The sequence below is a fragment of the Cimex lectularius genome, unplaced genomic scaffold (genome assembly GCF_000648675.2).
Source record: "Cimex lectularius strain Harlan isolate CLEC.00 unplaced genomic scaffold, Clec_2.1 scaffold132, whole genome shotgun sequence".
In the NCBI taxonomy this organism is placed as follows: Eukaryota; Metazoa; Arthropoda; class Insecta; order Hemiptera; family Cimicidae; genus Cimex; species Cimex lectularius.
This window is the reverse complement of record NW_019392772.1, coordinates 452829-466809: the sequence shown is the minus strand read 5'-3', so window position 1 is coordinate 466809 and position 13981 is coordinate 452829. Positions and strand designations below refer to the sequence as shown.

General features: G+C 36.1%; 1 protein-coding gene across 1 annotated transcript; it reads left to right on the top strand.

The window, feature by feature from the left end:
• The first annotated feature begins 878 nt into the window (after positions 1-878).
• LOC106662384 lies at positions 879-2466 on the top strand. Its single transcript, XM_014386451.2, has 2 exons — positions 879-1215; positions 1272-2466. Exons 1-2 carry the CDS (start codon positions 963-965, stop codon positions 2435-2437), a joined length of 1419 nt encoding a protein of 472 aa, XP_014241937.1. The 5' UTR covers positions 879-962; the 3' UTR covers positions 2438-2466.
• The last annotated feature ends 11515 nt before the right edge of the window (positions 2467-13981 follow it).

Genomic DNA, 13981 nt, shown 5'->3' with positions numbered 1-13981 from the left:
TGTTTAAAGTTTATTTTTTAATTCTTTTAACTAGCAACCTATCAATAAATATTTCTAGATTCCCGTTGTTTTTTGCTAAGGTTTTAATAGTTTCAAATTCTTTTTTGTAGTTAGCAGGTGTTTGTGGGATATTGTGTTTAGGTATGAACTTGGAATTGTGCCTTATTTTTCTGGTATGCCAAGTTTTGCTGGTTTAGTCTGTCAGTCGCGGTTTGTAAGTATGACATCTCGGTGGTTGGCAAGTAACTGCTAAACGAATAAAATTGTCAAAATAGACTTAATCACTGAAAGTATCGGCGTTTGATTTTACCATTGAAGATGTTGGCATTTGACTTAACCACGGAAGTAGATATGTCATTTAAATTGACTCCCTAAACACAGTGGCGTTTGATTTAACCTCTAACACAAAATACCTATAATATAATAGCAAGAGAGCGGAGAGAAACCAGAAAGAAAAAAAAACTACTGTTAAGACTTTCCGAAATTTGAAGTTGAACGAGAACTGACCCTTGCTACTGCTGTCCGGCGGATAAGTCCGTCCGGTGTGCGAGTAGCGCGGCTTGGTGTACCCAAATGAAAACTGCTGCAACTATAATTACGCGTACGCAAGTAACATCGACAGTATTGGTCGAAACGGGTCCATTAAATTTAATTTAAATGTTGCCAAAATGGCCGAATAACTGCTTGGTAATCTGAGGCAATTTTAGCAACCAACTAAATTGTTGACCGATGAAAAGTATGTCAAATTACATAACACATTTTAAATTTAGTGAAATACTAATAAACATTTCCTTAAGTGACATTTCGTTCTTGTGATCTTAAGCTTAAGGGAGCATGTTTAAATTTAATTTTAATAATCGTCAGGCATGATAGACGTAATAAGAAAACACATGTATTTTATTTAAGTAAGACATGAATTTTTTAATTGTTTAGCTCTGGATTAAAAAGTAGGGCATTGTTAAATGGATCATTCCACCCTTTTGACTGATGAAAGGTTTGATGTTGTGGGCCGACTACCACCAGAAATAGGCCAAATGGTTTTGAGCCATTTATCTCCACGGGAACTGACTAGGTGTTCAGGGGTGAGCAAGAGATGGAGGGCGTTGACCAATTGCATCTCACTCTGGAAGAGGCATTGTTACAAAAAAGAGTGGACGGATTTGAAAATGGTCGACAACTTTAAATCGCACTATTTGCCAAAATTGAAGCAATCAGGTCAGTATTTGATTTTTGAAATATGGTACAATTGTCAGTTGGGTCTTCTTTTCCAGATGCATCCGAGGCAATCGAAGAGAAATGCAGTTGGAGGGTCAATTACGAGAGGCACCAGGCGCTTCCCGTAAACTGGGAAAGGAACCGTTCAGTCCGATATAGGTTGTCTGACCCCAGGGATTCGCCGGTTTCTTGCATCCACTGCGACGGCGAACGCCTCGCGATGGCTCGGGCAGACGGGCACGTGACAGTTTTGAACATCGAGACACTTCCGAGTCTAGAGGCGGATCTCAAAGGGCTTTTAGATTCGAGGATACTCCAGGTTAAAATCAAAGGCGATTTATGCGTTATACAGCAGAACATGCTTCTCCAGTTTTTCAGCCTCCAGGACGGCTTCCTAGATGCTAAGTCGTTCGACTCGTGTTTCGCCACCGTCGAATTGTTCCAGTGTACTGGATGGAAGCCCCACCAAGTAAATAAGATGTACAAACCCGGCAAAATACGCGACGTGTTCTTCGATATACTGAACGACCGGGTTTACGTCGGAGTGAGAGATTTGCAATGCATATTCGTCTGGGACAAACACGGTAAAAGGGCTGACACGATTCATATTCCGAACAGGATGTGCAAGCTCCGGGACATGTTGCTTTATAAGGATTGCATACACGTGATTTACGCCTCGAGGGATATCAGGCACGTCACGGCTTATGACTTGACACTGAGGAAATGGATTTACGAGGTGACCACTCCCTTGTGCAAGACGCAGAAGCTGATTGGTGCGGATTCTCTGCTCGCCGGCGTGGCCGTCGCGAGCCCCGGATTTGCGTATATCGGCGTCATAACGGTCTGGGACAGGACGAACGGAAAAATCATATCAGAGAGGCACACTCCGGGATATCTGTCCTTCAAGAGCGTTGCGGCCGTATACGAGCTCATTATTTACGGCGAGACGACGTCCATCAGCATCTGGGAGCCGAGATCAAATACCATCTTGAGAAGGGTCTCAACCGAGGGGAACCCGGTTTACCTCCAGCGCCTGCCCTTCACGTTACTCGCGGTCTTCACGGACAGGTACGCGTACGTCTGGGACTGGTTCACGGGGGCTAAATGCTTCAGGATCTTCACCAGGTATGTCCCGGACAACGGCGAATTCCTCTGGACCGATCAAACAACGTTAATAATCAAGACTGACGAACATCTTGTGGACATGATTGGGTTTTGTTGAAAAATAATTAAATCTGACTTTTGAAATTAGTTTGTCAGTTGTCTTTTTTATCAGATGTCTCTATTTTCAAAAAAAATATGGACCAATCCTTTGCTCTTATATCATGACTAGAATAAGTTCCCTAGTTTGAATATTATTGATTTAACAAAATGTTTAAATGGTGCCAGGTATGTTTTAGTGGTTTGAATGGCATTTCTGAATAATTTCATTAGCTTCGCGGGCTTTTTCAGATTTACAATTTTTGAACTTGACTTTCTTATACTGTATTTATTGTAACACTATTTCTGGGCCCTATATTTTGTACTGTATTTAACACAGAATTTTATCGTTTTGTTCTGACTATCTTAGCTGATTTCTTCATATCCTTTGCGCTCTTTTTTTCGGTTGCATCTTCTGGGATACGGGGTCAAAAGGAATCTCGGAATTTTTTCGGGATCAATATGGCGCTTAGCGATCAACATGGCTGTCCACTTAGCCCTATGTTATTTTATCTCTTTTTGATGACCTGACCTGTGCTTAGAAAGTGGAATACGTATCCAAGGCGTGAAAATAACAATTTTGATGTACGCGGACAATATAGACATATTGGCAGACAGTCTATGGGACTAACATCAATCTTCTGGAAGGATACTGTAAAAAATGGAACCTTACAGTCAATCTAAACAAGTCTAAAATAATTGTTTTCCAAAAAGAAGGTAGAAACCATATCTTTAGAAAAATGATATTTTAAAGGAGAAAGCGACAGTAACTATTGTTCCTACGTTTACAAATCAACAAGAATTGATTAATAGCTTCATGGCTTATGGGTTGTGATTTGCACTAAAATGCAGTAACTATTACCAACAGAAAAAACCTAAAATACAGACAAAAACGATGTCAGACCATACCCTCAAACTACTTTCACACCTTGAAATTAATCTCTCAAAACATAAAACTGGGCTCTCGAATTTTGTTTCTTATTTCAAACTAAACGAATTTTTATCATATTAAATCATATATATTTTAATGTAAACAAAATTAAACGAGATCGGAAATTTACGAGCTTAATAAAAACTATTTAATTCTGATTATTCTGAAATCATGAGATGCGGTCTGGTGTGATGTAGGTTTCAGAAAAACATTTTCTTTATCGTGCCAACGTTTCGATCTTTATTGAGGTCATCTTCAGGGCTCAAAGTGTTTGTTTTCTGCGTAATTGTGCCATTCTTGCGTGGCACTCTCAACACGATTATTTTCCGAATAATCATCGACTAACGGTCACTAATCACCACACTATTTAATTATGATGGTTTGAAAGAAAATGCACCAAAACACCGAAAATTAATTATAGAATATATTGTTGGTTAAATCGCAATCTATGTACCGTTTTTTTCGTTGAGTATATAAAAAGAAACATACGAAAAGGGTAAACACACCCAAAACTGATGGCGGCAAGATGAAACAAATAACTCTGACAGACTAAAATGCGATGGTTGATATTTAGTTTTATAGGTATATTTTTAGATTTACCTGAGATGTGTTTTTGGGGCTGTATACACTTTTTGTTACCATTTTGCGTCACTAGGGAGTGTGCGTAGGTTCGGTTAGGTAGGCTTCCGATTAGGAGTGCGTTTAGGTTAGGAATGGGTAGGTTAGGTATTGTTAGCATTAGGTAGGGTGAGGAGTAAGGCCGGGGATTAGGTATGGTTATGGTTAGGATTAGGTAAGGCTAGCGATTGGAACGAGTTAGGTACGGTTAGTGTTGCAATTAGGTAAAGTTAGGGATTTGGATGAGTTATGTACTGTGATGGTTAGTATTAGGTAGGATTATCGATAGGATTAAGATGCGATTGGGATGCGGTTAGGTTTAGCGTTAGGCTCCATATCCATTATTTAATGTTTTTTTCGGTAACGAGAAAATATGCGCTTAAAGGGAAATTTTTATGTAAGAAGATGCTCAGTTGTTTTTTCTCAGGTTTCGTTCCATTTGTTTGCAATGTAATTTTGAATATGCACTGATTTGATTTTTTGAACGTACATTTTTTTCATCATTGACAGTTGTTTGTTTGTTGTTAGGTTTAGTTTCTGATGACGTTTTAACTCAAATCTAAGATTATTTATTTACTTTTTTCTTCCTTTTCGTTATATAATATTTCATGTTTGCGCATTCTAATTTTGCGTTGGCCGTTTTAGAATCACGTCTAGCCCAAATTTCTGATCTGACTTGTTTGACTCATTCATAGAACTGCCAAGTTTGTTGACATATCACTTTACGTTTTTGGTCTGTGGGATGTTGAACACGCATATTGGGTCCTTGCCTTTCATTGTAAGACAGAACGGAAATCACACACGGTCAACACTGAAGATGGCGAGAAACCAGGCGCCTCTGACTGACAAAAAGGGGAGCCTGGGCTGAACAAAATGCTCCCTGAACAAACATCAAGGGAAAAAGTTTCTTTATAACGCTACTAAGTAGTAAATAAATAAAAACACATTTTAAAATTTTTATCACATTTAGTGGGTTAACGGTGATTTTACAGGGTGTTATGAATTTAATAGCCTTCGCACATAAAAGATTACAAATAGGCTTTGAAAGGAGAAAAACACCCAAAAGTAAGGTAAATTGTTTGAAGAATAATACTCGAATGAACCCCGGCACCTTTTAATTTCCGGAGATCTCCTTAAAATAAGAAAGTGTAAAACAAACTTTTGTTAGAGAAAGTCCAGAGGTATCGGGCTCAAAAAAATTGTTATTAGTTCGGGTAAGTTCCGTTCGGGTAAAGTTGCGACGCGAATTTCCAGTGATTTCTGCCGGTTTGTTACCAACGAGCCTTTTCCCTGGGATTGCACCTGCCTTTCCTATTAGGTGAAAAGACTTGTAAAGTCGTAGAAAACAGCTAAGGATCTCCCCGGGGGGCGGAACAAGTTGTTGAAACTTGTGTCGTTATTGTTTGCACACGTAGACTTGTAGTCTTCCAACTCGCCATTTCCCAAGCCGGACACTTTCTTCTTGCTCATTTATTTATAACACATCCACGTGCGACTAGTTTCCAACTCTTACAGTCAAAAACAGTCCTTCTCCGGGCATACTAAAGAGGGCGAAAGTGAGCTATTCGCACCTTCCACAGATGTCCGCTCACTTTGCAGATTCTGAGGTATAAATAAACACAAGTACAAATTTATTATAGAATTCAAGGATATGGCATTCTTATACAATTTAAGGTTTGGAACTTTTCATCCTGAAAGTTAGTCCTTCTGTTGCTATCTAATTATTAAATATTATCTAACTTTACAGTATCAAGGGGTATTTAACTTTTTTCTAAAGATTAATATTGTTAATAATATTTTTCCAAACTAAAAATGTTAATTTTGAAATATTAAATATTTAAATTGATTTAGAAAAAGGCCGAGTTTGGTTTGTGAAACGTTCAGTTTAATATTTATGAAAGGTATTGGTTGAGATAAAAAAGTCAGTGTCACGAGCGGGATTCGAACCCAGGACCTTCTGCTAAATATGCCGCTGCTCTACCACTTGCGCTAGTGAAGTTGAGATGGCAAGTTGGTGTCCGAATGGACTGAAGTTACGATAGCTCAAGTGGTACTGACTTTTTTATCTCAACCAATAACTTTACTAATTATTAATTAATTGAAAAATATTAATTGGTCAATCGAACCACGAACTGTAATGGGTTCAGTTTAATTTTGAAAAGGTTGAATTAAATTTGAAAAATGTTTATCAGCGGAATATAAAACAAATAATTTTTTTTTAATGTTTTAAAGGTACAACAAATGCCAATGTTCTTGATTTTGTTCAGGGATTTTAAGAAGTTTCTCGACGTTTTCCAGTTGGGCTCCCATCGATTCTGGAGATTTTCTAACAATTACAAACTAATTTGCCGCATATTTTAGCGAATTACGTCCCAGCTTTGTGCCTATTCTGGAAGTTATAATAAATTATCTATCGCACAAACTAAAATATATAAATTTCCACTTGCCGTTTCTATAATTTTTTAAAATTTAATCACCAAGTCAACATTTTTTTAGCTATTTTTTAGTCAATACGAATTATTATAAATTATATAAAAATATTAAAGCATAATTTCTGTTAACTTTGAAAATATTTTTCTCTAAATATTACTTAATAACAAGCAAATTCCGTTGTATCCTGTTTATCCTGAAGGCTATATAACGCATAAAAATCGAACTGCCCACATATGAAACATGATTAATGATTAGGACTATATTTTCCGTTGAGTCCAACTATTAATTAATTAAGACATTCTGTCCTATAACTTTGTTATTTTTCTATCATTTCAAAATCTGCTCCATACAGTAGGAAAAAAGTGTACGGTTTTATTTAAAATGTCACTGTTGTACTAGCTTTGCAGTGGCTTGACAAGAAATAAAAAAAAGCGATACAAATTTACAACTAGACTAAAAAATTGGTTTTGATGTAGGCCTTGTAGTAAATTAAGTTTGGGCGATAAGATATTCTTTACAAGTCATATGGAACAAAACCAACTTTTTGGGCTGTGCTTTATTTGTGTTTATTTCACCATCATCAGGGCTTAACCCAGTGAGATGAAAATAAATTAATAATAAGGTACATATGAATATTACAGAGCATTTTTTTTACGAGGGTTCGCCACAGCAGAGGTTATATCAACCCTTGGGGCGCCGTTGTTAAAAAAAAAAACATTTGTAAGTATGTAGGGTTCAAATGCAGGGCCGCTGGATTCGACCCCGGGTCCTTTACCTTACAGTGATGATCGCCGTGTCAGAGCCCAGAGAAAGAGAGAGAGAGAGAGAGAGAGAGAGGAGAGAGTGAAAGAAAGTGAGAGAGAGAAAGAGAGAAAGTGAAAGAAAGTGAAAGAAAGTGAGAGAGAAAGAGAAAGAGATAGAGAGAGAGAGAGGAGAGGAGAGAGTGAAAGAAAGTGAGAGAGAGTGAAAGAAAGTGAGAGAGAAAGAGAGAGAGAGAGAAAGAGAAAGAGAGAAAGAGAGAGAGAGAGAGAGAGAGAGAGAGAGAGAGAGAGAGAGTGAAAAGAAAGAGAGACAGGATTTTTTTATTACGAGGGTTCGCAACAGCAGAGGCCATATAAACCCTCAGGGTGCCGGTGTTTTTTTTTTTTTTTAAAGCCCATTTGTAAGTATGTGTGGGACCTTTACCTTACTGTGATGAGCGCCGTGTCAACGCCTAAACCGTTGCGGCCACCGACGCCCCCTATTTTTAATGTTGTGAGGTAATCAGGCACACAGTACAGAAACTCAGATCCTCCTCAATTAAGATAGGAAAACTAATTCTTGAAAAAATAATTAATTAAGAGTAGAAACCAGAATGACTCCATATGACCTCTAAAGAAGTTCTTATCACCCAAACTTAAGTATAAAAGTATTGAATACGTATTTTTTGGTTTTTCTATAACGTTATTTGTTCAAGACAAATTCAACCTTCTAAATGGGCGCCCTGTATATTTTGTAAACTAGTATTTTTGTCACATAGAAAATCTTTTTTTTCTTTCTTTCTGTAAATACAATAGATAATAAGAAACGAGACATAAAGTTTTGAGCGTAGCGCTAAATTAAACTCACTTGGTTTAATTGGTAATTTATAGAAACAAGACAAAAAATGCGGACATTCCATTGTGCCGTTTGTGTTAAATTATTGCCTGTAATAAAATATATCACTCCGGCTCACGATTATGACAGAAATGATCTACTATTCCTAATTAAACTGAAGGTTAAAGAAGATTTAATTGCGCTCCACTTGATTGCCTTGGCATTTCTCGCCTTGTTATTACTCCAGGGGTAGTTTTTAGGGGCTACCTGTGGCACAGTGAAAACGGCGGCATTTCCACGGGGAAAAGAGGGAATTTGAACGAAAAAAATTGGCTTTTTCTTGTTGCACGATGTCGGTTAGTTATCCGTGAGCCGTCTCGTTTGCTAAGAGTTCTTTTTTCCCTTTAGCCCTCAACGTTTTTCTTGTACAGAAATTGGCCAGCAAGTACGGCAGAGGAATTAACGTTAATCTCTATAGGTTTTGTGAGGAGTGTCAACATCTGCACGTCAACCGTCTGCGAAGTGTCCTTTGTTAAAACATTATCCGTCGTACACCATGATTTCCTCTCTGCTTTTCAATTTTCCCTGGCATCGCGACAAGTGAGAGTTTATAAAGACAGAGCTGTCTATTGTCACCAGCTTGGATATTTCTCGGAGGATTTGTACACTCAAATTGCACAGCTGAGAAATAAAAAGGATCCAAAGCTGTCAACAACCGCCATAGTTACATTGTCATATCTTGATGTCAATTAGGATTTCTTTTCTGTTTATACTTCGCTGTCAACAATGATTAAAAAAAACGGTTAACTCTCAATTTATTCGGTAAACAATCGATATTGTTTATTATTTACAGCAAATTATACAAAGAAAATCTTTAAATAATAGTTTTTTCTTCTTCTTTCTCTGTTTCCAACGAGTTTACCATGAAAACGAGTCAATTAAAAAAAATATTTAAGAAAAAAGTTCAATACAAATTTCTTGAATATTTTTGCTCATAAATAAATTACATCAAAGGTTTTGATTTTGGATTTAAAAGCCCTATTAAATGCAATGCTCAAAATTATACGTAGGTTATTTTACTCATTAATTTCCATAGTATACACTTAACATAATATAGTATGAATCGTTTCTAACGAACTTCAGATACCATAAAATTTTTTACCTTATAAGCGTATGTACGTTTACGGCAGAACAGTTTTTATTATATAAGTACATAATTTTATAAGTTATCCAGGTTTATGAGGACGTACAAAATATATACTAACCGGCTAAAGTAATTTATTTATATAAATGCTTTTAAAACATTAATATATGTATGTTTAAATGTGAATGAAGTTATTTGATTATGTATCATCGTAGGATGTGATCTTCCATCATTTTTTGGACCGTATTTTTTCAAAATTATGGCTCTTATTAAATTGTTTGATTATTTTTCCTTTATTTTCACAATTTCCGATATTTTCTAACTAGACGTTCCCATTTCGACTGCGAGACTACTCGCACGATCTGCTGATTCGATCCGAGAAATTATCGCAAATTTTTCCTCAACAGAAGAGACTAAGGGCGTTTTTTTCCTCTATTGATAGGTTGAAAAATTCCAAGATCTCCGTAGTTGAAAACATTTATTCTATTTAGTAAATTACATGGACGTTTCGGGCTCCTGGCCCATCATCAGAAACTAGACATAGAGGCACCAATTTTTTAAATTTTTTTAAAATACTTTTATTTAAAAAATTGAAAATTACTGATGGGTGTCTCTTCAGATTGTGAATTATACCATGAGATTTCTCTATGTCTAGTTGCTGATGATGGGCCATGAGCCCGAACGTCCATGTAATTTACTAAATTGAATAAAAGTTTTCAACCACAGAAATCTTGGAATTTTTCAACCTATCAATAGAGAAGATGTGAACCGTGGAGTTGGTAATATATAAAATAAGGTGTTTTTTTTTTAATTTATGTTGTGTTTAGAGATTTTTAAAAGAATTTTAGATTTTAAAAAGGGGGAAGAATCTTTCCTAGAATCTTTAGCTGGGGTTACTTTTGCGTGCTGTCCGTTATAACCGAAAGTGCATTATAAATGGTTCCCTATGTTTTCCTTATGATATTTCTCGGTACCGAAGATTTTGTAAGTTACAACCGATCGTTCCATATAACCTAAGTCGTTATAAAACATTTCTACTGTATTTATATATGTCACGGGCATAGTCAATAATTGGTCATTATGTACAATGACGGAGCAATAGGAATAATGATCAAAACTACTAGACAATGTGACAAATAGACTTCGTTTTATCATACTGACTGGCTATTAAGCATAATGTCCTAACCTATTTGGACGGTATGACTAAAGAGTAAATCAGCATGTTGAGTTTATCATACTGACCAATCATTATACGAAATTCATAGTTTTCGTGGTCCGCTTGACCAATTAATATGTTTCAATTAATTAAGGTTTTTAGTTGAGATGAAAAAAGTCAGTGTCACTAGCGGGATTCGAACCCACGATCTTCGGCTTGATACGCCGCTATTCTACCACCTTAGCTATCGTGACTTCGATTCACTCGGACACCAACTTCCCATCTCAACCCCACCCTTTGAATTTTCCCTCCTTTTTGCCATTTTTCAAATGTCGTGCAATCTATTTGATTCTCGGGGACAATTGAAATGGCCACGGAGAGCTTTAGTGAAGGGATACTTCATTTTAACTTATTAAATTCACTAGTTGTCGTGATCCGCTTGACCAATTAATATCTTCCAATTAGTTAAGGTTTTTAATTGAGATCAAATTGTCGCCGAGAATCAAATAGATTACACGACATTTGAAAAATGGCAAAAAGGAGGGAAAATTCAAAAGGTGGGGTTGAGATAGGAAGTTAGTGTCCTAGTGGATCGAGGTCACAATAGCTGCAATCAGATCTAAAGAGAGACAATCATAAAAATATGGACAACATTAAATTAAATAAGATGACTATAACGGTTTGTGACAAAATTAGAATAAAATTCTACTTAAACAGACCTTTTCAAGCGGAGATAGATACTAAGCAAGAGGTTTTTGGCATGAAAGGCAACCCGAAGTTAGTTCATTGGTAGTGGAGCAAACTGATGGATGATAGATGGAACAATGAGTAGGTGTAGGTGGTAAAGGGGCCGAGGAACAGTATAGCAAAATCCCTTGGACAAGCTTCAACAATATTCTAATCTGAGGTTCGCACAATCTAACCCAGAGGTAAAGAGTTATTAAAGAAAAAATGTAAGGTGAACAGACTTTTGGACAGACGGGCAGCAATAAAAGAACAAAATTATTATGATTCTAGCTCCAAACTAGTCTTGGAATGCCTAAATTGCTTAATGGGAACCTTAAGGTCTGTTCCGGGACATGAGTTAGGTAACGAACAAGCGACTAATTCGGCAAAGAAGGGACAGTTACATGGGATCAGAATTACAACTAGGCAAAGGGTACGCAAAAATTGAAGATTTAAAAAGATAAACTCAAATAATGAATGAGGCAAACTAAGACTTTCATAAATACCTCAAAACGTAAGACAATGGAACTCCTTTCCCTAAGATTTGAGGAAAATTAAATAGCTTTATCTCGGTCACTATTTTCTTAACTACCACCTAAATATAATGGGCAAAACCGAGGTAGAAACCAACTGGTTAAACTTATAGAATTGGTTAAGAAATAATGCTTAATTTTTTGTAGGTTGTTTAGTTTTTAAAAAGCCAGCAGAAATATTTATTTTTAATGTGTAAGAAAGAACATATTAGTTTCTAAAGCTATCTAAATGTACTTGTACTGCACACTTTTCTGAGCACCGTTTAGCTTTGTTCCGTTTTCATTAATGTACCCAACAGTACACTTAACTTAGTTTTTTTTTTAATCCACTGTTGAATATTCTGGTGACAGTACGTACTGGTTTTTCAATGGTTTTCGTTTTGCCGGACCACCGTCAGTAGATGCTGTTTCGCATTGGGAAATTTCAAGTAGCAATGTTCTTGAAGTCTGCCATTAAGGGCGGCATTGTGGTCACATTAGATTCCCCCGGAACACTCGGCCAACTTGGGGTAGAAATTGCGTTAGGACCCCGCTTTCCCAGCGGAGGCCTTTCGCCGTTCGGAAAATGTAATCTTTTCCCCGTGAACACATTCCGTGGGAAACGTGGGCTGGAGAGGATTGAGAGAATTGAAAATTATATAATACGCAGGCTGCTCTGACGAAAAAAATCCGCAGTTAAGTCTTTTAAGGAAGATAAATAGATAACAATATCACATAACTCAACATCATGCAATTTTTTAATTTATAAAATACTAATGTTTTCAACACACTTAAAACATTGAACAAATATGTGAAAAATTGGGTTTCAATAAATACATAAATAAAATAAGTAGTGTTGAGTGATTATAGGTGCTTCCTTTCTATGCATAAGTGATAATCTGAGAACTGAGTTCAGTTTGTTGAAATAAAATAGTTCATTTTTATATTTAGTATAAAACTGTTTGATTATAAACATTGATTTCATGGTCAACGGTTTTGGTTGTACAGGACACTTTAGAAATGTTCTTAATTGCAAAAAATTATCATTCAACAATTATCAAAATCTATAGCGTAAAAATGATCTATGAGTTTAATGGTGGCAATTGATGATCACACATAATAATATTCTGTTTGAACAAGTTGTTTGTACTGCATTTCCTCTCGGTTAAATATTGATTTTGTCTAATATAACAGGTTTGAAGCTGTTTGCCAATTGGTTAGGTGCTATTGCTTTAAGGTCAAACCAAATATTAAAGTGTTGCTATTTATAATAACATCCGACGCGGTTCGTCATGCCAAGTTAAATTAACGGGTGGATTCACAAAAGAGGAATACGTTAAAAAAAATCGCGTAGGGAAATAACACAAATTTGCTCTGCACAGATTGTTTCGTGTTCAAAGCCCAATAGAGAAAGAAGACTTCGCTGTAAACAACTAATATTGTTTTAAAGCCCTTTCATCTTTGTTTAATCCCATTAATAACAATACGCCTTGTTTACAATGAAAATTCTCTTAGAGTTCTAAACTTGAAAGGACGTAAAATCAGGCGTTTCATGTGAAACGGTTCAGCACATTTAACGATATGACAACATAGCTTACGGTAAATTTTCTCCCTGCTAGGTTATCGTTCATTTCGAAATATTACTACAGCCGATATAAAATTAAGATTTTAAAAATAAATTGTAGTTTACTAAGTTTATAATATATTATCATGAAATGTTTATTCAATAGTTGAAATTTTGAATTAATTCTCGTGATTTTAACATGCAACTTATTATAACATGCAACTTATTATAACATGCTTAATATATTTGTCATCTTTTACGGCAGTAATGAACGATTAGTTAGAGAGAGGAAATAGGCATGCAGATCGATAGGTCCGAACGGAGAGAAAAAGAACGAATAAAAGTAAGAGTGGAGAGAGAGAGAGAGAGAGAGAGAGAGAGAGAGAGAGAGAGAGAGAGAGAGAGAATATAGACAAAACAAATCTTCTATCGCTTAACCAAAATCGTATTACGTTCCTGGACGTAACATCTTCACAATACAATTTGTATGGCCAATGTGAAATTATTTCTTCCTTAAAACTTTAATATTTTTAATGGAGGTCAACGAATGTTAAACCAGTACATGCCTTGGTAAATTAACCTTACGGCGTACAGTTTATCAGTTTTGCAAAAAACGCCGGTGTAGAAGGTTTAGCATATCCATTCAGCCGCGAATTTGTATAAAATCGTTTCTAGACATTTAAATTAATTCTTGGGAAATGTTAATAGCTTGTGAGAAAGAGTTAAAAAAAGAGAAGAACATGAAATACTGAGTGAGAGAGAGAGAGAGAGAGAGAGAGAGAGAGTGAGAGAGAGAGAGAGAGAGAGAGATCTTTCTCCCTCTCTCTCACTTATTTTTCAAAAACCGCCTTACAACAATGTCATCAAACGATAAAGACACACAACATCAAATGATAAAGACAGGGTA